The sequence below is a fragment of the Somniosus microcephalus genome, chromosome 12 (assembly GCF_052327205.1).
Source record: "Somniosus microcephalus isolate GS21.2 chromosome 12, FLI_Smic_1.0, whole genome shotgun sequence".
NCBI lineage: Eukaryota > Metazoa > Chordata > Chondrichthyes > Squaliformes > Somniosidae > Somniosus > Somniosus microcephalus.
In genome coordinates this window covers 202056471-202080592 of record NC_140998.1, presented here as the reverse complement: position 1 = coordinate 202080592, position 24122 = coordinate 202056471, and the positions used below count along the sequence as shown (strand labels likewise).

The 24122-nt window shown below is 54.7% G+C and overlaps 1 protein-coding gene across 2 annotated transcripts in view; it reads right to left on the bottom strand.

Annotated features, from left to right (window-relative positions):
• LOC147109897 (uncharacterized) overlaps positions 1-24122 on the bottom strand; it is a 37782-nt gene that overhangs the window by 4397 nt on the left and 9263 nt on the right. For both annotated transcript variants that reach the window (XR_015080367.1, XM_086003931.1), the window contains exons 4-5: positions 2214-2334; positions 1497-1552 (exon numbers count right to left, since the gene is read on the bottom strand). Coding sequence is in view for 1 of the 2 variants with exons in the window: in XM_086003931.1 (XP_085860057.1) it covers positions 1497-1552; positions 2214-2334 (177 nt within the window). In the remaining variant the exon portion in view is untranslated. The remainder of the gene's footprint in view (positions 1-1496; positions 1553-2213; positions 2335-24122) is intronic.

The window sequence follows — 24122 nt, the reverse complement described above, 5'->3', positions numbered from 1 at the left end:
CGATATAGCACAGAAGGAAGCCATTCAGCACATCGTGTCTGTACCAGCTGTTTGAGCATGTTATCCAATTATTCCCATTCTGCCGCCCCTTACCTGGAGCCCTGTCATTTTTTTTCCCCATCAACTGTTTATCCAATTCCCTTTCGAAACGTACTATTGAATCTGCTTCCAGCATCCCTTCAGGCAGTGCATTCCAGGTCATAACTACTCACTGCATTAAAAAAATCTCATCAGGCAGATTTCTCATTTGACAAGAAGCCTGAATCTTTGTCCTCTGGTTATTGAACCTTCTACCACTGGAACAGTTTCTTCATATTCTCTCTAGCAAAATTCTTGATGATTTTGAACACCCATGTTAAATCTCCCCTTAGCCTTCTCAGCTCAAAGAACAACAATCCCAGCTTTTCTAGCGTCTCCATGGAACTGAAGTCCCGCATCCCTGGTACCATTCTATCAAACCTCCTCACCAACCTCTTCAAGGAAAGTACTTCAGTTCTAAATCAATGAACAATTCTAGATGAAAATGCAATCACACATTGTAAGAAGTTGCAACTTTATTTAATATTCTTCTATTACTGTTTTTGCGTGGATTCTGTGCTTATCAAATTAAGGCTGCTGGGAAATAAATTCTATTTTAGGACAAAATGGTGCAGTTGGAGCCCACCAATTATTGGGAGGAATTGTGACGTGGAGCGATGAAGCAAAATGAATGAATGAAAGTCGGAAGCTCTTTTTACATTTCTCCATATAAATCCAAATTCACCCCTTTTACGCTAAGGCAGAAGGACAAACTTAGCCCCAAAACTTCGTAATTTTTGTGTTAGTCGAGCAGATTGACATTACAAATGGAACACCCAATGTGAAAACAAAATAAATTGTTTGAGCTTCAGGAAAATTTTTATCTCTTTGTCCATTGTGTATCTCTATAAAATTCTATGAGCTCCTCAGCTGGTATAAGGAATATACAAGTCTCTGCATGCTGAGGCCATCACATGAAAATGGAGCCAGAAACAGAGATTGGAACTTAAAGGATTTTCATTAAGATGTAATTTGCATATAGGTTTGTTTCCTTTCACCATACCCATCTTAGTCATGCGTTGAAAGAGCTATGCTAAACAGAACATTGTGCTAAACACGTGCTTATGTCTTTTAAGGGGATGCTAGAGAAACGTATGAGCGAGAAGGGAATAGTGAGTTATGCTGATAGAGTTAGATGAGGAAGGCAGGGAGGAAGCTCGAGTGGAGCATAAACGCCAGCACGGACTGGTTGGGCCGAATGGCCGGTTTCTGTCCTGTATATTCTATGTCATTTTTTCCAAACTAGCATTAAGCATGCTATGCAATTACTTCCTTTGCAAAGCACGCAACAGGGGTCGTTGCAAGCATAACGCTTCAAAATCTTTATATGTGTTTAGTTAAATTGCTTTGAAATCAAGAAGGACTGTTAAAACCTACATTGGCACAGCAGCGTTGAAATGCTGAAGTATTTCACTTACTGTTTACCGTTGAATTAATGTTCGCAGCATTTTGCCCCTGCATTCGGTCATTCATCCTAAATAAATGTTGTGCAACAGACCAAAATGTGAACTTTCAGGATAATATTTTATTGCAATCATTCATTAACTATGATCTGCAACAGAAATTCTAATTATTCAGAATCTATTATTAAAGGAAACTGTTTTTCTGACCGGAAACAAGAAATTTCATGCATACAAGTCGATCTCCATGTCAGGAGTCAAGACTTCACGTCAAGCCCACTAGAGCAAATAATTTGATCAGGACATGGAGTTATTATTCATGTTACCCGTACAAAGTCTAACAGTGTGTCCTTATTTTAACCTATCATGCATATTATTGTTTATAGTCAAATATTAAAACTTGGGGCTATTTGGGAATCACATCAAAGTTGATGGAAGCCTAAATATTTCTCTGTACTACAGCTTGAGTGCTTGGGAGACGCAAAACTGAGGCACTGCAGCATCAACAGTGGAGGGAGGGTGTAATTACAGCATGAGACGTTTGCAGAGGCAGATTCCAATCAATCCGAAAACAAATCAATTATTAAACGTGGAAACATGCCTTATCACTATAAACATTTGAATTGTGATATAGAAATATTTGGAAACAACTTTTTCAAACCTATTTTAATTCAATCTACCGGGCTTTGGACAAAACTATTCAAGATGTTGGTAACAGCTGAATACTATATTTACCCGGCTGCTTTCCTTTTGACCAACCATGCAGTGCTCCCGCTGATCAAACACACCATAAGAGCAGCAATCACTATCCCTGCTATGGCGCCACTGCTTATGTTATTGTCGTCATTGGTTTGATCTGAAAAATGCAAACAGACAAAATAATGAACGTTATCACACGCCAGAGACAATTGCAATTTGGTAGCAATATGTAATCGCAACAGAAATATATAGTTCAGATTTTATTTGCATAGTGTTTGACTGGTTTCAAGTTTCAATTGCTGCAAAAAATAAATGAGGCCAATGGTTGAAACCTATATTATTAATTTTATCACTTTTAAATAAAACTCTGTGCAACTCCATGGTCGACAAGCTGGTTCAGGTACTATGCCATTGATCCCACCATACATTTAGAGATACCCACTACAGCACTTGCTAATGGTAAAAACCGGCGATTGGGGAGTGACCGCCAGTTACACACCATTACTTATTATCCATTCCAATAATTGAATGGAAAATCGGCGATAAATGGTAGATTCATTATGAGATTCAGGAACTGAGTGATGTTGGGTTGCAGCTGCACGATTCTTAAAAGCAGGACTACAACTGGCAACTCCACAACAAGGACAAATAGAATTCTGGCTATTGTGTATATCAGTGTATTGAATACAAAAATCAAGGAGGTGATGATGAGTCTGCACAATACATCCGTCAGGCCATAGGTAGAGTATTGGGTGCAGTTTTGGCTTTCACTAGGATGCCAGCGATGAGAGGATATGAATGAGATGAGGGCTCAAAAACTAAATAGTTTTGACTGCAACAGCGAAGTTTAAGAGAAGATACCATAGAAGCGGTTAATATTGTGAAAGGAAGGTAACTAGGGAAAGACTGTTGTCTTTGGTCTGTAAACCAGTAAAAGGTGCATAAACCTTGGCTTCATGCTAGAAACACAAAAGGGGAGTTGATAATTTAATGTTCATGCAGTGCTGTTAGGTAGGGAGCTCCAGGATTTTGACCCAGCTACGATGAAGGATCGGTGATATAATTCTAAGTCAGGATGGTGTGTGACTTGGAGGGGAACTTGGAGGTTCCCATGCGCCTGCTGCCCTTGTCCTTCCAGGTGGAAGAGGTCACGGGTTTGGGAGGTGCTGCTGAAGAAGCTTTGGCGAGTTGCTGCAGAGCATCTTGTAGATGGTACACCCTGCAGCCGTGGTGTGCCGGTGGTGGAGCAAGAAAATGTATAATTTGTTGGATGAGTTGCCAATAAAGCGGGCTGCTTAAAGGTCACCTCTCTTTCATCTAAATTTCAATGAGTATAGGCCCAACCTGCTCAACCTTGCCTGATATGTCTACCCCTTCATCTCAGGAATCAACCTAGTAAAACTTCTCTGCACTCCCTCAAATGCAAGTATATCCTTCCTTAAATAAGAAATCCAAAACTCTATGCAGTACTCCAGGTGTGGTCTCATCAACGCCCTTTACATTTGTAGCAAGACTTCCCTACTTTTATACTCCATCCCCCTTGAAATAAGGACCAACATTCCATTTGCCTTCTTAATTACTTGTTGTACCTGCATGGTAACTTTTTGTGTTTCATGAACGAGGACACCCAGATCCCTCTGTACCGCAGCATTAAACAGACTCCCTCCATTTAAATAATACTTTGCTTTTTCATATTTCCTACCAAAGTGGATAACCTCACAATTTCCCATGTTATGTTCCATCTGCCAATTTTTTGCCCCCTACTTAACCTATCTATATCTCTTTTCAGACACTTTGTGTTCTCCTCACAACTTGCTTTGTATCATCAGCAAATTTCCTACAATTCGTTTATGATATTATTAACCTGACAATATATTTCTCACCATGATTGGATCTTATTGAGTCAATGATTTAATTGGTCACATCTTTAACAGACTGGTCACATTCTACCATTCAAGTAGATCAGCTGGGACTGTTAGGGCAGAACAATAAAATGTAAGAGCTTTCCCAATTTCTACCCAAACAGGGTATTAATGAACTTTTCTGGTCCATCTACAAGAAATTCAAGAACATGTGGCTTTTGTAAAACTGAAATAATCACTAATATATAATACAAACTAATCCTTTTGGCACCCAGCATACTTATAAATGATTTGCAGGATGGTATATCCAGAATCGCTGCTATAAATGTTCCTGGCATTACATTTATATGTTCCTGAATCGTTTCTGTTAACTCTGATTATAGTCAGTGTAACATTGTCTGGAGAAGTTATTATTCTGTCATTATCCTGGACAGGTCGGTTAGCCTTAAACCAAATCCGTGACTGTACAAAGCCTGAAGCGTGACAGGTCAGTAAAATGGTATCAACGTTTTCTACTGGGTTTGAATTGTTGGCCGACACAGTGACTTGAGAAACTTGTTCTGTAAATACAATTAAAAGGGAAAGGCGATTACATCATTTTCTACAAAAGCTGTAACAAAACGTTAATTAAGTAATTTCACATATAAACATCAACAGGATAAAATTCAAATTGGGTGCAGGTGCACAACAGGCGGTATCACATCACTCGCCACTTGTACGCCTGTCTGAAATTGAAGTCAATAGAACTGATTATTGGAAGGGACATATAACAGACGCAAGATGCAATACCACCCATTTTGCATCCCTTTCCAATTACTTTTGAAAATTCCTAGTGAATCTGCCTTCACCACCCTTTAAGGCAGTGCACTCCAGATTATTAAAGCTCTCTGTGTAAGAATAATTCTCATCTCCGCCGGTTCATTCGCGAATTATCTTAAATCTGTGTCCACTGGCGACAGACCCAGCTGCCAGTGGAAGCAGTTTCTCGCCATCAACTCGATCAAAGCCCCTCATAATTATGAAATCTCTGTTAAGCTTCCCCTTAACCTTCTCAGCCCGAAGGAGAACAACCTCAACTTTTCTAGTCTCTCCCCATAAGTGAAGTCGCTCATCCCTGGTATCATTCTGCTTAATCTCCTCTGCAAGGCCTTGACATCCTTATTAAAGTGGGGTGCCTTAATTAGAATATAAATGCAAGTTAAAAGTACTGAACGTGGAAGGCATCTAATGGTTGATATATGTACTGCATGAACGCTGCTGAAAATTGATAATGATGTATTTAAAACAGTTCTTGGAATTCTAGTAGACCTGAAGCTCTAATCATTGAAGGTCAGCAATCACAATGCGAAGAGAATGCTGACCCTTATACACAAAACAATGCAGTACAAATCATAAAAGACATGCCCACATGGTACAGTTCTCTGGTCAGAGCACTCCTCAAGTACTGTGTGCAGTTCTGAAAACTTGAGACAAGGGACACATTGAACTATGAGAGGCAGAGCAGAGATAAGCAATGAATGTTATGGGGCTGAGCCATGGTCGAAGCAATGACGAAACTTATACTTCCCGCCTTAAAAGAAGAGATTTAAAAGTGATCTTATTGGGTATAGAGAATAAAAAATTGTATGTAAAAGATATATCCAGAAAGTACTTCAAATTAAACTGAGAATAGGAAAACAGGACACGGGTTCGAAGGGTTAAAGGCTAATTGAGAACCAATATCAGGAATTTCTTAATTCCAAGAACTGTGTAGGAGTATATCAGTCAATATCTTCTGCTATTCTGAAATTATTCAGTTGTCAGAGCATGTTCTTGATGGATAAGGAGAGACAGAAAGAGAGCGAGCGAGAGGGAGGGTAAACTGACAATATGTAATATCAAAAAATGGCTGAGAACACCGGATACAGCAAAGTCTATGAGCCCTGACAACATCCCAGTAGCAGTGCTGAAACTTGTGCTCCAGAACTGGCCGCACCTCTAGCCAAGCTGTTCCTGTACAGCTACAAAACTGGCATCAACCTGACAAAATGGAGAATTGACCCGGTATGTCCTGTCCACAAAAACCAGGACAAATCCAATCCAGTCAATTACCAGCCCATCAGTTTACTCTCCATCATCAGCAAAGTGATGGAATTGTTCGTCAACAGTGCTATCAAGCGGCACTTACTCACCAATAACCTGCTCACCCATGCACAGTTTGTATTCCGCCAGTACCACATGGCTCAAACCTCTGTACTGCCTTGGTCTAAACACGGACAAAAGGTTTGAATTGCAGAGGTGAGGCGAGAGTGATTGCTCTTGATATCGCAACTCTATTTGACCGAGTGTGGCATCAAGGATCCCTCATAAAATTGAAGTCAATAGTAATCGGGGGGGAAAGATAAGTTGGCTCCAGTCATACGTAGCACGATGGAAGAAGGTTCAAGGAGGCAATTAATCTTAGCCACAGGAGATTGCTGCTGCAGATATTCGGAGCAGTATCCTAGGCCCAAGCATCCTCAGCTACTGCATCAATGATCTTCTCTCCATCATAAGGTCAGAAGTGTGAATGTTCGCTGATGATTGTGCAGTGTTCAGTTCCATTCGCAATTCCTCAGATAATATAGCAGTTCATGCCCATATGCAAGAAGAACTGGACAACATTTAGGCCTGGCCTGATAAGTGGCAATTAATATTCACGCTACATAAGTGCCAGGCAATAACCATCTCCCAAAACAGAGAATCTAACCACCTCTCCTTAACACTCAACGGCATTACCATCGCCCAATCCCTCACCATTAACATCCTGGGGGTCACCATTGACCAGAAACTTAACTGGACCAGCCACAAAAATATTGTTGCTACAAGAGCAGGTCGGAGATCCTGGGTATTCGGCAGTGACTCACCTGCTGCCCGCCCAAGGCCATCCCACCATCATCAATGCACTAGCCAGGAGTGTGTTGGAATACTGTCCACTTGTCTGGGTGAGTGCAGCTCCAACAACACTCAAGAAGCTCGACACAATCCAGGGCAAAGCAGCAGCTTGATTGATCCCTATCCACACCTTAAACATTCACACCCTCCACAACTGGTGCACCATGGCTGCAATTTGTACCACAGGGGTCAGTGCTGGGTCCCCAATTCTTTATAATCTATATTAACGATTTGGAGGAGGGGACCGAGTGTAACATAACAAAGTTTGCAGATGATACTAAGATGGGAGGGAAAGTAGTGAGTGAGGAGGACATAAAAAACCTGCAAAGGGACATAGACAGGCTAAGTAAGTGGGCAGAGATTTGGCAGATGGAATACAATACTGGAAAGTGTGAGGTTATGCACTTTGGCAGGAAAAATAGTAGAGCAAGTTATTATCTTAATGGCAAGAAACTGGAAAGTACTGTAGTACAAAGGGATCTGGGGGTCCTGGTGCACGAAACTCAAACAGTTAGTATGCAGGTGTAGCAAGTGATCAAGAAGGCCAATGGAATGTTGGCTTTTATTGCTAGGGGGATAGAATATAAAAACAGGGAGGTATTGCTGCAGTTGTACAAGGTATTGGTGAGACTGCACCTGGAATACTGCATACAGTTTTGGTGTCCATACTTAAGAAAAGACATACTTGCTCTCGAGTCAATACAAAGAAGATTCACTCGGTTAATCCCGGTGATGAGGGGGTGGTCATATGAGGAGAGGTTGAGTAGATTGGGACTTTACTCATTGGAGTTCAGAAGAATGAGAGGCGATCTTATTGAAACATATAAGATTGTGAAGGGGCTTGATTGGGTGGATGCGGTGAGGATGTACCCAATGATGGGTGAAACTAGAACTAGGGGGAATAATCTTAGAATAAGGGGCTGCTCTTTCAAAACTGAGATGAGGAGAAACTTCTTCACTCAGAGGGTGGTAGGTTTGTGGAATTTGCTGCCCCAGAAAGCTGTGGAAGCTACATCATTAAATAAATTTAAAACAGAAATAGATAGTGTGGTAAACCACTGTTATTGTTATTCACTGTTGTTGTTGTTGCTGCACACTGTTGTACCTATGCATGCCTCAACATGTCTCGGCTGGCTCCACCCACAGGCCCAGGTATAAAGGTGATTGACCTGCAGCCCCCTGCCTTCTTGGAACCCAGTCAACCACGAGAGGCATGCTCTGTTCTTTGCTAATAAAAGCCTTTAGTTACTCTCCTAACTCTCTGTCTTTTATGAGTAATTGATAGCGCATCAATTTTATTAGCAAAAACAAAATGTCGACAAATGCTGAACAGCAGGCTGCTGCACCAAACGCTGAACAGCAGGCTGCTGTTCAGCGTTTGTCAACATTTTGTTTTTGCTAATAAAATTGATGCGCTATCAATTGCTCATAATCCAGGACGCGACGACCTACGCGGCGGCTAGCGATCTGCTAAAAGGGCAATACGCATGCCCGGTAAATACGGTCTATGCCAGGCACCTCTTAAGATCCCGCAGACAGCAGCCCGGGGAATCGGTGGAGGCCTTCCTACGGGCACTACGGATACTCGGCCGAGACTGCGATTGCAAAGAAGTACCAGCCGCAGCACACACGGAGGGACTGATCCGAGATGCTTTCGTTGCGGGTCAAAGGTCCGACTACTCCCGGCAGAGACTGTTGGAAAAGGGAGAAATGGACCTGAGAAAGGCAGTGTCCCTCGCGCTCTCGCTCGACGCGGCCCACAGGAATATGGACGCCTTCTCCCCTAACCGCTCCGCAACGTGGACGCCACAACCTTGGGTCATGGGACCGCCACCTTCAACTGCTGCTGCAATGTCCAAGGCACAGAAATGTTATTTTTGTGGCCAAGCAAAACACCCCAGAGCACGCTGCCCGGCAAGAAACGCTAACTGCTCCGGCTGCGGGAAGAAAGGACACTATGTCAGCACCTGCAAAGGTAAAACCGCTAACGCCAGCAGCGCCGCGTGCGAACCGTGGGGGCAGCCATCTTGTCCGCCATCTTGGGCTCCCCCAGCCGTGTGGGGATCGGGACCATGGGCGCCGCCATTTTGTCCGCCATCTCGGACGTCTCCAACTTCAACCACGGGGGACCCGGACTCAACCACCGCCTCATCTGATGACCACATCGACTCGCTCGACCATACGTTGGCCTCCGTGACGCTGGACCAAACTCTCCCTCATCAACTGTCCAGGTCCATGATGGACATTACGGTAAACGGCCGCGCCACTACCTGCCTTTTTGACAGCGGGAGCACGGAAAGCTTTATCCACCCTGACACGGTGCGTAGTTACTCTCTCCCGGTCCTGCCGACGCGACATCGGATCTCTTTGGCTTCCAAAGCCCAGTCAGCGGACGTCGGTGGCTACTGTGTAGTGACCCTTTCAATAAGGGGCACAGAATACAAAAATTTTAAACTCCTGGTCCTGCCCCATCTTTGCGCTGCCGTTCTACTGGGGTTGGATTTTCAGTGCCACCTTAAGAGTGTCACATTAGCATACGATGGACCCCTCCCCCCACTCACAGTCTGCAGCCAGCAGCTTTTAAATCACCCACCGTGCACCATTTGCAGCCTCTCCACCCTTAAAGTCCCCCCCCTCCTTGTTCGCTAACCTCACCCACGACTGTAAGCCCATCGCTACCAAAAGCAGGCGTGCCGGGGATAGGAGCTTCATTAAATCCGAGGTAGCAAGACTCCTGAAGGAAGGGATTATTGAAAGTAGCACCAGCCCATGGCGAGCACAAGTGGTGGTAGTGAAGACTGGCGAAAAACAGCGCCTAGTTATTGACTACAGCCAGACGATCAATCGCTACACCCAGCTAGATGCATACCCACTCCCCCGCATATCTGACATGGTCAATCAGATAGCACAATGCCGGGTGTGCTCGATGATTGATCTGAAGTCGGCATACCACCAGCTCCCCATCAGGGCTGAGAACCGCCAGTACACAGCTTTTGAAGCTGACGGTCGTCTCTACCACTTCCTCAGAGTTCCCTTCGGCGTCACCAACAGGGTTTCAGTCTTCCAACGGGAGGTGGACCGGATGGTTGACCAGAACGCGCTCCAGGCCACTTTCCCCTATCTAGACAACGTCACCATCTGCGGCCGCGACCAGCAGGACCACGATGTTAATCTAGAGAAATTCTTCCGTACGGCCCAGCGGCTGAACCTAACATACAACAAGGACAAATGTATGTTTCGTACCAAGCGCCTTGCCATTCTTGGCTGTGTAGTGGAGAACGGAGTCATCGGCCCCGACCCCGACAGGATGCGCCCCCTTATGGAGCTCCCCCTCCCCCACTGCCAAAAAGCACTGAAGAGATGCCTAGGGTTTTTCTCGTACTATGCTCAGTGGGTGTCCAACTATGCGGACAAAGCCAGACCCCTCATCAAGTCCACCTCCTTCCCCCTGACAGCAGAGGCCTGTGCAGCCTTCACTCTCATAAAAGGAGATATTGCGAAGGCCACAATGCACGCAGTGGATGAGTCCATCCCTTTCCAAGTGGAGAGCGATGCATCCGACTTTGCCCTAGCTGCAACCTTTAACCAGGCGGGGAGACCCGTGGCCTTTTTCTCAAGGACCCTCCAGGGCCCCGAGATTCGACACTCCTCTGTCGAAAAGGAGGCCCAGGCCATTATGGAAGCTGTGCGACATTGGAGGCATTACCTGGCCAGAAAACGATTTACCCTGCTCACTCACCAGCGTTCAGTAGCTTTTATGTTTAATAATAAGCAGAGGGGCAAAATCAAGAACGACAAGATCTCGAGGTGGAGAATCGAACTCTCCACCTACAATTATGATATCTTGTACCGGCCCGGGAAACTCAATGAGCCCCCAGATGCCCTATCACGTGGTACATGCACCAACGTGCAGGTCGATAGACTGAAGACCCTCCACAATGACCTCTGCCACCCGGGGGTCACCAGGTTTTATCACTTCATCAAATCCCGTAACCTGCCCTACTCCATCGAGGAGGTCAGGACCATGACCAGGAACTGCCAAATCTGTGCCGAGTGCAAACCGCATTTTTATAGGCCAGACAGAGCAAGCCTGATCAAAGCCACGCGCCCCTTTGAACGGCTGAGCGTTGATTTTAAAGGGCCCCTCCCCTCCTCTGACCACAATGTGTACTTCCTCAACATAATTGATGAGTACTCCCGTTTCCCGTTTGCCATCCCTTGCTCAGACATGACCAGTACCACGGTCATTAAATGTCTGAATGACCTCTTCACCTTGTTCGGTTTCCCTAGCTATATTCATAGCGACAGGGGCTCATCCTTTATGAGCGACGAACTCCGGCAGTACCTGCTCTCGAGAGGTATCGCTACAAGCAGGACCACCAGCTACAACCCCCGGGGGAATGGCCAGGTGGAAAGGGAGAATGCGACGGTCTGGAAGGCAGTCCTTTTAAACTTGAAATCTAAGGGCCTTCCGACCTCTCACTGGCAGGAAGACCTCCCTGCGGTGCTCCATTCCATTCGGTCACTGCTCTGTACAGCCACCAATGCTACCCCTCACGAGGGAATGTTCTCCTTCCCCAGGAAGTCCACATTGGGGATCTCGTTACCGACATGGCTGACTTCTCCAGGACCCGTCCTACTGCGGAAGCACGTGAGGTCCCATAAGACGGACCCCCTGGTCGAGAGGGTGAGCCTCCTCCATGCCAACCCTCAGTATGCTTACGTGGTGTACCCGGATGGGCGGGAGGACACAGTCTCCATATGAGACCTCGCACCTTCGGGTGCTCCCGAAACACCTCCCTCGCCACCCACCACTACCCACGCCTACCCCCAGTATGCTTACATAGCGTACCCGGACGGGCGGGAGGACACAGCCCCCACACGAGATCTCGCACCTTTGGGTGCCCCTGAAACGCTACCATTGCCATCCACCACTACCCCATCCACCACTACCCACAACCCAACCCCGCTAGATGGCATGCCGCAGCCCCAGGACCCGTCATTGACCACCCAACCACTCAATGAGACGCCAGATTCAACGTTGGGTGCTGCACCATCACCGCCGCCACCACGACGATCAGGACGGCATACAAGGCCACCTGATAGACTTACTTACACGAACCTTTAGTACACTTCACCCCGCCGGACTCAATTTTAAACAAGGGGTGAATGTGGTAAATCACTGTTATTGTTATTCACTATTGTTGTTGTTGCTGCACACTGTTGTACCTATGCATGCCTCAACATGTCTCGGCTGGCTCCACCCACAGGCCCAGGTATAAAGGTGATTGACCTACAGCCCCCTGCCTTCTTGGAACCCAGTCAACCACGAGAGGCATGCTCTGTTCTTTGCTAATAAAAGCCTTTAGTTACTCTCCTAACTCTCCGTCTTTTATGAGTAATTGATAGCGCATCAGATAGTTTCCTAGAAGTAAAGGGAATTAAGGGTTTCGGGGAGCAGGCAGGAAATTGGACATGAGTCTAGGTTCGGAATGGTCATGGCCCTGTGGGTAGTGGAGCGGGCCCAGGGGCCGTGTAGCCTGGTTCTGCTCCGACGTCTTGTGTTCTAATTCTGTGTTAGATTTCAGGAGATGGTTTTATTCCTGTTCCTGGCTGGGGTGGAGATCGCCTTTACAGAAGGTAAGTACTGTAGAAAATATAGGGACAGAGTGATCTCCTGGACGAGTTTTGATCGCCTAGATGGGTCGGAGAGGAATTTCCCAGATTTTTTCTCCCAAATTGGCCATTGGGTTTTTTACCTGGTTTTTTGCCTCTCCCGGGAGATCACATGGGTTCGGGTGGGATGGCGAGTGATAGAAGATATGAGGTTAGGATCAGATCAGCCATGATCTTATTGAATGGTGGAGTAGGCTCGAGGGGCCGGTTCGCCTATTCCTGCTCCTATTTCTTATGTTCTTATGTTCTTATCTACAAGATACACAGCAGCAACTCGGCAAGACATCTTCAGCAGCACAACACAAAGCCATGACCTTTACCAGCTAGAAGGACAAGGGCAACAGCCGCATAACAACCCCACCACCCCCAAGCTCCAATCGAAGTCGAACTCCAGACTTGGAAATATATCGCCGCTCCTTCACCATCACTGGGTCAAAATGTTGGAATGCCCTCCCTAACAGCACTGTGGGAGTATCTTCAACAAATGGACTGTTCAAGAAGATGGCCCATCACCAACTTCTCAAGAGCAATTAGGGATGGGCAATTAATGCTGGCCTTGCAAACGAAGCCCACATCCCGTGAATGGAAAAAAATTAGGTAGATAGACATGTAGGCATGTAGGCAGATTGATAGATAGGCAGACAGACAGTAAGACAAACAGACAGACAGAAACAGTCTCGACATAATTTATCATCCATAAATAAACGGTTTGAACAAGTCTCAAAGTATACAAAGTATATATAAAGAGAGAAAGACAGGTAGTCATTTAATCCTGATTTATTGTGAGCTGGACTGGGAGATTCAAAACCATTCACCCATCTGCAAACTTGCTTCCCTCACCAACAACAATTACTGTTACGTTAATCTCTGGATCGCCAACCAATAGCAACTAAACTTTGTAGGCTTAAAGGCAAAGGCCTGGTACAACATAGTTTCACCCTAGTACAGGTAAAATACATTGTGGATTATATGGTGTAATGCATCTGTTGTTCAAAAGAAAGATATTCACCTGGAATTTTTGATTAGTTATGACGGAGAACTGTCATTGTTCGCCATCATTAACCCTCTGAATCTGACTGCAAGTGCAGGATTTAGCACATGCGCATCTAAACACAGAAATCCTGAAGCTGCGTTCAGTCGTTCACTGTCCGACACTGGTTGCACCGTGGGCCACCCACCCCCCTTATCCAGCAATCAGTGCAATCATTGAACTCAGGGCAAATGCCGAAAATTTGTATTTTCCGCACTAATATCCCTTTTCAGAACTCCACTAAATGTTAAGCGTTGTTGGAAAATGTGCAATTGGGGTTTTAACAGCATAGTGATTGCTAAACAAACGTTCAAGCCCTGATAACTATTTTTTTCATTTGTAGACAGTCAAATTTCTCCATTAGGATAAAAAAATGTTTTTTCAAACTATAGATGTTTTTTTAAGTTTGTTCATAATATTTCAGTTTCTACATTATCTCCATGTGAAAGTCGCACTCTTTATTTCGCTCTCTGTCACATATTTTAAATGTGTGGAAAAAAGTTACTTTTCATTTTCTGGTTTGTGGTCTGTGAGGATTCTTCAATGCGATTGCCTGTTTAGGAAGCTTGTTGAAATCACAGCAGCTCTGCAATGGGGATTCCCATTACACAGAGCTACAATGAATTACATAACAAGAACATAACACGTAGCAGCAGGAGTAGGCCATTTGGCCCTTCGAGCCTGTTCCACCATTCAATAAGATCATGGCTGATCTTCTACCTCATCTCCACTTTCCTGAACTATCCCCATATCCCTTGATTCCGTTAATATTCACAAATTTATCGATCTCTGTCTTCAAAACATTCAACGACTGAGCCTCCACTGCCCTCTGGGGTAGAGAATTCCAAAGATTCACCACCCTCAAGTAAAGAAATTTCTCCTCATCTCAGTCCTAAATGGCCAATCCCTTAATATCAGACTGTGACCCCTGGTTCTAGACTCCCCAGCCAGGAGAAACATCCTCCCTGCATCTACCCTGTCAAGCACTGTAAGAATGTTGCATGTTTCAAAGAGATCACCTCTCATTCTTCTAAACTCCAGAGAATATAGGCCTAGTCTACTCAATCTCTTCTCATAGGGCAATGCCTAGTAAACCTTCGTTGCACTCCGTCAGTGGCAATTATGTCCTTCCTTAGGTAAGGAGACCAAAACTGTACACAATTGCTCATCGGGAATAGCAGACACCTCACCATAGACTTTTCCAGATTCCTGTAGGATGTTTCTTCAGAGCCAGCTGCAATCGCCTTTGAATCGCCTCTGACCACATATGGCGGGCCTTTGCATATTTCAAAGAAAGCAGAAAGACGAAGGTGCAGCACCATGTCAACTCAAGATTCACACATTGTACAATAGGAAAATGTCCTGCAAACATCCTAAATGTTGCACTAAGTATTTATCGAACATTGGTTACAATATAGCAGGTACACAAAATAGAATAGCAATAGATCATATTTTAAGAACGGCGTATAATCCGTGTCGGGCCAGGTGTCCAAATGCTAAAAGCACAATCTATATATATAAAAGGATATGTCTGTCTGTCTCTCTGTTTGCCTCTCTGTCCGGCTATACAATCAAAAGTTATAGAGCGTATCTACACGTGTGTTACATCAAAAGAAAGCTTACGATTCCAGAACGGTCGTAAGCATGTTTACGTTTCGCTGAGGCAAAAATTGTGCCCGCGGTATCCAAAAAACGTTCAAAATTCCACTCATTACCTGCTCATTAGCATTGAGTGACGTCGAGGTCGACCAATCTTATGGTCGAGCGACCCGACGGTCGATCAATCGCTGCGTGGCAGGGGCGGGTTCCTGGCGTGTGCAGGCGGGCCCTCTTAGAGATGAGTGACGGGACGATTGACCAATGCTATGCTTCGGTGAACTGACGGTCGACCAATCGGTGCATGTGTGGGCGGGCCTTATCGTTCTGAACTGAGGTGAGTCGCCGCCATCTTGATTACAAACTTTTCTTTTCTTTTTCCAGCTTTCTGCGTCTTGAAAAAAAAAGTTGCTTTTAAAACACATATTGTTTTTTTTAAAAAGTTAATTACTTTCTAAATCTTTTATCAAATCTCATTAATTATCCTACCTTTCCCCATTTTTGCAGGTAGGCCTCGAAGCCTGGGCGTCTGTTGCCAGCCATGCTGGACCATAGGCAATTGTTTTGTGGCAAGCTGCTCCCACCCCTCAACCCCCACACCCCCCGCTGGGCCCGATTCCGAACCAGCGGCCAGCCATCTTGGTAAAGGCTGGCTGGGCTCACTGCAAGATCCTCGCACTTCATTCGCGCTCAGCGCTGCACAGTGCACGCGCACCTCCACACAGAGCGCGGCCAGAGGGAAGCGAGGTTAGCGGGGGGGGGGGGAGCGAAGAGGGTTACCCTGGCAACCGGGCTCAACAGCCGCAATCGGCAGTCTCAAGCCGCTCAGGCCCAGGCCCGGACCCGGAGATCCGGAGGTGGGGAGGAGGGTTACCAAGACAACCGGGCCTGGCCAGCCGCAATCGGCAGACACAAGCTGCCGCAGGCCCGGCCTCGGGAGGACGGGGCTCGGGCTGACCGGGGCGCTGCGCTCGGCATGTCAGTGCGTGGAGCAGCACGGAGCTCAGCGGAGCCATCGCCGGCAGAGGGGAGAGGGTCTGCTGGCTCCCCCCCTCCCTTTCACCCCCTCCTTCCCTCACCCCCGCCCCTCCTCTCCCCCACCTACCCCTCCCACCCTCCCCCCCTCTCTCTCTACCCCCTCTCACCCCCCCTTCCTCTACCCCCCCTCTACACGCCCCTCCCCCCCTCCTCTACCCCCCTCCCCCCCTCTCTCCCCCCCACCTCCCCTCTCCACCCTCCCCCCTCCTTCCCCCTCCCCTCTCCACCCTCCCCCTCCTGCCCCCTCCCCTCTCCACCCTCCTTCCCCCTCCCCTCTCCACCCTCCTTCCCCCTCCACCCTCCTTCCCCCTCCTTCCTCCTTCCCCCTCCCCTCTCTTCCACCCTCCCCTCTCCCCTTCCCCCCTCCTTCCCCCCTCCGCTCCTTCCCCCTCCCCTCCTTCCCCTCTTCCCCTTTCCCCACTCCTTCCCCACACCCCCCCGTCCTTCCACCCTCCCCCTCCCATCCCCTCTCCTTCCCACCTCCCCTCCCCCCTCCTGCCCACCTTCCCTCCCCCCTCTCCCCCCTCCATCCCCCCTCCCCTCCTTCCGCCCTCCCCTCCTCTCTCCCCCCTCCCCTCCTTCACCCGCCCCTCCCCTCCCTCTCCTCCCTCCCTCTCTACCCCCCTCCCCTCCTTCACCCTCCCCTCCCCTCCCTCTCTCCCCCCTCCCCTCCTTCACCCTCCCCTCCCCTCCCCCTCTCCCCCCTCCTTCACCCCCTCCCTCCCCCCTCCTCTCACACCCCCCTCTCTCAACCCCCCTCCCCCCTCCTTCCCCCTGCCCCTCTCCCCTCTCCTTCCCCCCTCCTCTCCCCCTCCACTCCCCCCTCTCTCGCCCTCCCCTCCCCCCTCATTCCCCCCTCCCTCTCCCCCTCATTCCCCCCTCCCTCCCTTCCCCCGCCCCTCTCCCCTCTCCTTCCCCCTCCTCTCCCCCTCCACTCCCCCTCTCCTACCCCCTCATTCCCCCTTCCGCTCCTCTCTCCCCCCTCCTTCCCCTCTCCCCTCCTTGCCCCCTCTCCCCACTCCTCTCCCCTCTCCTTCCCCCCTCCACTCCCCGCTCTCGCCCTCTCCCCTCCCCCCCTCATTCCCCCCTCCCCTCCCCCTCCCCCTCCCCCCCTCCTTCCCCTCTCCCCTCCTTCCCCCCTCTCCCCTTTCCCCTCTCCCCCTCCCCTCCATCTCTCCCCACTCCTTCCCCCTCCCCTCTCCTTTCCCCCTCCCCTCTCACGCCCCCTCTCCCCCCTCCCCCCTCCCGCCTCCTTCCCCCCTCCCCCTCCCGCCCTCCCACTCCCCCCCTCCTTCCCCCCTCCCCCTCCCCACTCCTTCCCCCCGCCCCTCTCCACCTCCATTGCCCCTCCCCTCTCCCCTCCTTCCCCCTCGCCTCTCCCCTCCTTCCCCCTCCCCTCTCCCCCCTCCTCTCCCCTCACCCCCCCTCCCCCGCTCCTTCCCCCTCCCCCCTCCCCCGCTCCTTCCCCCTCCACTCTCCCCCCCTCCCTGCTCCTTCCCCTCCACTCTCCCCCTCCCTCCGCTCCTTCCCCCTCCCCCTCGCTCCTTCCCCCTCCCCTCTCCCCCCTTCCCCGCTCCTTCCCCCTCCCCTCTCCCCCCTCCCCCGGTCCTTCCCTCGCCCCCCTCCCCCGCTCCTTCCCCCCCTCACCCTCAGCCCCTCCCCCGCTCCTTCCCCGCTACTTCCCCCTCCCCCGCTCCTTCCCCCTCCCCCCTCCCCGCTCCTTCCCCCTCCCCTCCCCCGCTCCTTCCCCCTCCTCCCCCCTCCCCCTCCCCTCTCCCCGCTCCTTCCCCCTCCCCTCTCCCCCCCCCGCTCCTTCCCCCTCCCCTCTCCCCCCCCCGCTCCTTCCCCCTCCCCTCTCCCCTCTCCCCCGCCCCTCTCCCCCCTCCCCCGCTCCTTCCCCCGCTCCTTTCCCCGCTCCTTCCCCTCCCCCCTCCCCCGCTCCTTCCCCGCTCCTTCCCCCTCCCCTCTCCCCGCTCCTTCCCCCTCCCCCGCTCCTTCCCCCTCCCCTCTCCCCCCTCTCCTTCCCCCTCCCCCCTCCACCCCCGCTCCTTCCCCCTCCCCTCTCCCCCCTCCCCCGCTCCTTCCCCCCCTCCCCTCTCCCCCTCCCCCGCTCCTTCCCCTCCCCTCTCCCCCCCTCCCCCGCTCCTTCCCCCTCCCCTCTCCCCCCTCCCCCGCTCCTTCCCCCTCCCCTCTCCCCCCTGCTCCTTCCCCCTCCCCCTCTCCCCCCTGCTCCTTCCCCCTCCCCTCTCCCCCCTGCTCCTTCCCCCCTCCCCTCTCCCCCCCTCCCCTCTCCCCCCTCCCCCGCTCCTTCCCCCTCCCCTCTCCCCCCTCCTTCCCCCTCCCCTCTCCCCCCTCCCCCCTTCCTTCCCCCTCCCCTCTCCCCCCTCCCCCGCTCCTTCCCCCTCCCCTCTCCCCCCTCCCCCCTCCTTCCCCCTCCCCTCTCCCCCTGCTCCTTCCCCCTCCCCTCTCCCCCCCTCCCCTCTCACCCCTTCCCTCTCCCCCGCTCCTTCCCCCTCCCCTCTCCCCCCTCCCCCGCTCCTTCCACCTCCCCTCTGCCCCCTCCCCCGCTCCTTCTCCCCCTCCCCTCTGCCCCCTCCCCCCTCCTTCCCCCTCCCCTCTCCCCCCTCCCCCGCTCCTTCCCCCTCCCCTCTCCCCCGCTCCTTCCCCTCCTCCCCCGCTCCTTCCCCCTCCCCTTCCCCCTCACCTCTCCCCCGCTCCTTCCCCCCTCCCCTCTCCCCCCTCCCCCGCTCCTTCCCCCTCCCCTCTCCCCTCTGCCCCCTCCCCCACCTTCCTTCCCCCTCCCCTCTCCCCCCCCTCCCTCCCCTCCCCCGCTCCTTCCCCCTCCCCTCTCTCCCCCCTCCCCCGCTCCTTCCCCCTCCCCTCTCCCCGCTCCTTCCCCCTCCCCTCTCCCCTCTCCTTCCCCCCTGTCCCCCTCCCCTTCCCCCCTCCCCTCTCCTTCCCCCCCTCTCCCCTCTCCTTCCCCCCTCGCCCCCTCCCCTCTTCTTCCCCCCCTCTCCCCTCTCCTTCCCTCCCTCCCCCCCTCCCCTCTCCTTCCCCCCCTCCTCCCCTCCTTCCCCCCTCCTTCCCCCCTCCCCTCTCCTCTCCTCCCCTCTCCTTCCCCCCTCTCCCCCTCCTTCCCCCCTCCCCCTCCTTCCCCCCTCCCCGCTCCTCTCCTCCCCTCTCCTTCCCCCCCTCCCCTCTCCTCTCCTCCCCTCTCCTTCCCCCCCTCCCCCCTCCTTCCCCCTCTCCCCCCTCCCCTCTCCTTCCCCCCTCCCCCCTCCTTCCCCCCTCCCCCTCTCCTTCCCCCCTCCCCCCTCCTTCCCCCTCCTTCCCCCCTCCCCTCTCCTTCCCCCTCCTTCCCCCCTCCCCTCTCCTTCCCCCCCTCCCCTCTCCTCCCCTCTCCCCCTCGCTCCCCTCTCCCCCTCCATCATCCCCTCCCCTCATCCTTCCCCCCTCCCCCTCCTCCCCCTCTCCTTCCCCCCTCCCCCCTCCTCCTCCCCCCTCCACTCTCCCCTCTCCTTCCCCCCTCTTCCCCCTCTCCTTCCCCCTCCCCTTCAACCCCTCCCCTCTCCTTCCCCCCTCCCCCCTCCTTCTCCCCCTCCCCTCTCCTTCCCCCCTCCCCTCTCCTTCCCCCCCTCCCCCCTCCTTCCCCCCTCCCCCCTCCTTCCCCCTTCCCCCCCTCCCCTCTCCTTCCCCCCCTCCCCCCTCCTTCCCCCTTCCCCCCCCTCCCCTCTCCTTCCCCTCCCTCCCCCCTCCTTCCCCCTTCCCCCCTCCCCCCCGCTCCTTCCCCCTCCCCGCTCCTTTACCCTCCCCGCTCCTTTACCCTCCCCTCTCCTCCCCCTCTCCCCCCCCTCCTTCCCCCCTCTCCCCCCCTCCTTCCCCCCTCCTCCCCCCCCTCCTTCCCCCCTCCCTTCTCCCCCTCCCCGCTCCTTTACCCTCCCCTCTCCCCCCTCCTTTACCCTCCCCTCTCCCCCCTCCTTCCCCCCTCCCTTCTCCCCCTCCCCCCCTCCCCTCCTCCCCCCTCCCCGCCCTTCACTCACCCCACCTTCCACCCTCCCCTCACCCCACCTTCCACCCTCCCCTCTCCCCCTCCTTCCCTCCCCTTCCCCCCTCCCCTCCTCTCCCCCTCCTTCCCTCCCCTTCCTCCTCCTCCCTCTCCTTCCCCCTCCTTCTCTCCCCCTCCGCTCTACCACCTCCCCTCCTCCTTCCCCCCTCCCCTCTCCCCCCTCCTCCCCCCTCCCTTCTTCCCCCCTCCTCTCTCCCCCTCCTTCCCCTCCTTCCCTCTCCCCCTCCTTCCCCTCCTTCCCTCTCCCACCTCCTCTCTCCTTCCCTCTCCCCCCTCCTCCCTCCTCCTCCTTCCCTCTCCCCCCTCCTCCCCTCTCCCTCCTTTCCCTCTCCCCCCTCCTTCCCCCCCTCGCTCCCCTCCCCTCCTCCCCCCCTTGCCCCTCCTCCCTCGTCCCTCCCCTCCTCCCCCCCCTTCCCCCTCCTCCCTCGTTCCCCCCCTCCTCCCTCATTCCCCCCTTCCCCCTCCTCCCTCGTTCCCCCCTCGTTCCCTCCCCTCCCCTCATTCCCCCCCTTCCCCCCCTTCCCCCTCTTCCCTCCTTCCCCCCTTCCCCCTCTTCCCTCCTCCCCTTCTCCCACCTCAATCCCCCCTCCCCTCTCCTGCCACCCTCCCCCTCCTCCTCCCTCCCCTCTCCTGCCACCCTCGTCCTCCTCCCTCCCCCCTCCCTCCCCTCTCCCTCCCCCTCCCCCCTCCCCCTCCCCCCTCCCCCCCTCCTCTCGCTCCCCCTTCCCCTCCCCCCTCCCCCTCTCCTCGCGCTCCCCCTCCCCCCTCTCCGCCTCCCCTCCTCCCCCCCTCCTCCCCCCTCCTTTCCCCCTCCTTTCCCCCTCCTTCCCCCCTCCCCCTCTCCCCTCCTTCCCCCTCCCCTCCTTCCCCCCCTCCCCCCTCCCCTCCTTACCCCCTCCGCCCCTCCCCTCTCCCCTCCCCCCTCTCTCCTTCCCCCCTCTCCCCCTCCCCCCCTCCCCTCTCCTTTCCCCCTCTCCCCCTCCCCCTCCCCCCTCTCTCCTTCCCCCCCTCCCCCTCTCCTTTCCCCCCGCCCCCCTCTCTCCTTCCCCCCCTCTCCTTCCCCCCTCCCCTCTCCTTCCCCTCTCCCCCCTCCTCCTTCCCCCCTCCCCCTCACCCCTCCTTCCCCCCTCCCTCCCCTCCCCTCCTTCACCCCCTTCACCCCTCCCCTCTCCTTCCCCCCCTCGCCCCCTCCCCTCTCCTTCCCCCTCCCCCCTCTTTCCCCCCTCTTCCCCCCTCCCCTCTCCTTTCCCCCTCCCCCCTCTCTCCTTCCCCCCTCTCCCCCCTCCCCTCTCCTTTCCCCCTCCCCCCTCTCTCCTTCCCCCCTCTTCCCCTCCCCTCTCCTTCCCCCTCCCCCCTCTCCCTCCTCTCCCCTCCTCCTTTCCCCCCTCCCCCCTTCCCCCCTCTCCCCCTCCCCCCCCTCTCCTTTCCCCCTCCCCCCTTCCCCCCTCTCCCCCTCCCCCCCTTCTCCCCCTCCCCCCCTCTCCTTCCCCCTCCCCTCTCCTTCCCCTCTCCCCCCCATCCCTCCCCTCTCCTTCCCCCCTCCATCCCCCCTCCCCTCCCCTTCCTCTCCCTTCCCATCCCTCCCCTCTCCTTCCTCCCCTTCCTCCCCTCTCCTCCCCTGCCACCATCCTCCGCCCCCCCTCCCCTCCTTCTCCCCTCCCCTCCACCCTCCTCCCCCCTCCCCCTCCCCTCCCATCCTTCTCCCCTCCCTCCTCCCTCCCCCTCCCCTCCCCTCCCCTCCCCCTCCTTCCCCCCCTCCGCTCCTTCTCCCCTCCCCCTCCTTCCCCCCTCCGCTCCTTCTCCCCTCCCCTCCTTCCCCCCTCCGCTCCTTCTCCCCTCCCCCTCCTTCCCCCCCTCCGCTCCTTCTCCCCTCCCCCTCCTTCCCCCCCCTCCGCTCCTTCTCCCCTCCCCCTCCTTCCCCCCCTCCGCTCCTTCTCCCTCCCCCTCCTTCCCCCCCTCCGCTCCTTCCCCCTCCCTCCTTCCCCTCCCCTCCTTCCTCCCCCTCCCCCTCCTTCCCCCCTCCGCTCCTTCTCCCCTCCCCCTCCTTCCCCCCTCCGCTCCTTCTCCCCTCCCCCCTCCTTCCCCCCCTCCGCTCCTTCTCTCCCCTCCCCCTCCTCTTCCCCCCCTCCGCTCCTTCTCCCCTCCCCCTCCTTCCCCCCTCCGCTCCTTCTCCCCTCCCCCTCCTTCCCCCCCTCCGCTCCTTCTCCCCTCCCCCTCCTTCCCCCCCCTCCGCTCCTTCTCCCTCCCCCTCCTTCCCCCCCTCCGCTCCTTCTCCCCTCCCCTCTCCTTCCTCCCCCTCCGCTCCTTCTCCCCTCCCCCTCCTTCCCCCCCTCCGCTCCTTCTCCCCTCCCCCTCCTTCCCCCCCCTCCGCTCCTTCTCCCCTCCCCCTCCTTCCCCCCCTCCGCTCCTTCTCCCCTCCCCCTCCTTCCCCCCCTCCGCTCCTTCTCTCCCTCCCCCGTCCTTCCCCCCCTCCGCTCCTTCTCCCCTCCCCCTCCTTCCCCCCCTCCGCTCCTTCTCTCCCTCCCCCTCCTTCCCCCCCTCCGCTCCTTCTCCCCTCCCCCCTCCTTCCCCCCCTCCGCTCCTTCTCCCCTCCCCCTCCTTCCCCCCCTCCGCTCCTTCTCCCCTCCCCCTCCTTCCCCCCCTCCGCTCCTTCTCCCCTCCCCTCCTTCCCCCCTCCGCTCCTTCTCCCTCCCCCTCCTTCCCCCCTCCGCTCCTCTCTCCCCTCCCCCTCCTTCCCCCCCTCCGCTCCTTCTCCCCTCCCCCTCCTTCCCCCCTCCGCTCCTTCTCCCCTCCCCCTCCTTCCCCCCCTCCGCTCCTTCTCCCCTCCCCCTCCTTCCCCCCCTCCGCTCCTTCTCCCCTCCCCCTCCTTCACCCCCTCCGCTCCTCTCTCCCTCCCCCTCCTTCCCCCCCTCCGCTCCGTCTTCGCCCTCCCCCTCCTTCCCCCCCTCCGCCCTTCTCCCCTCCCCCTCCTTCCCCCCCTCCGCTCCTTCTCCCCCTCCCCCTCCTTCCCCCCCTCCGCTCCTTCTCTCCCCTCCCCCGTCCTTCCCCCCCTCCGCTCCTTCTCCCCTCCCCCCTTCCCCCCTCCGCTCTTCTCCCTCCCCCTCCTTCACCCCCTCCGCTCCTTCTCCCCTCCCCCTCCTTCCCCCCCCTCTCGCTCCCTTCTCCCCTCCCCCTCCTTCCCCCTCCGCTCCTTCTCCCCTCCCCCTCCTTCCCCCCCTCCGCCCTTCTCCCCTCCCCTCCTTCCCCCCCTCCGCTCCTTCTCCCCTCCCCCTCCTTCCCCCCCTCCGCTCCTTCTCGCCCTCCCCCTCCTTCCCCCCCTCCGCTCCTTCTCCCCTCCCCCTCCTTCCCCCCCTCCGCTCCTTCTCCCCTCCCCCTCCTTCCCCCCCTCCGCTCCTTCTCCCCTCCCCCTCCTTCCCCCCCTCCGCTCCTTCTCCCCTCCCCCTCCTTCCCCCCCTCCGCTCCTTCTCTCCCCTCCCCCTCCTTCCCCCCCTCCGCTCCTTCTCCCCCTCCCCCTCCTTCCCCCCCTCCGCTCCTTCTCCCCTCCCCCTCCTTCCCCCCCTCCGCTCCTTCTCCCCTCCCCCTCCTTCCCCCCCTCCGCTCCTTCTCCCCCTCCCCCTCCTTCCCCCCCTCCGCTCCTTCTCTCCCTCCCCCTCCTTCCCCCCCTCCGCTCCTTCTCCCCTCCCCCTCCTTCCCCCCCTCCGCTCCTTTTCCCCTCTCCCCCTCCTTCCCCCCCCTCCGCTCCTTCTCCCCTCCCCCATCCTTCC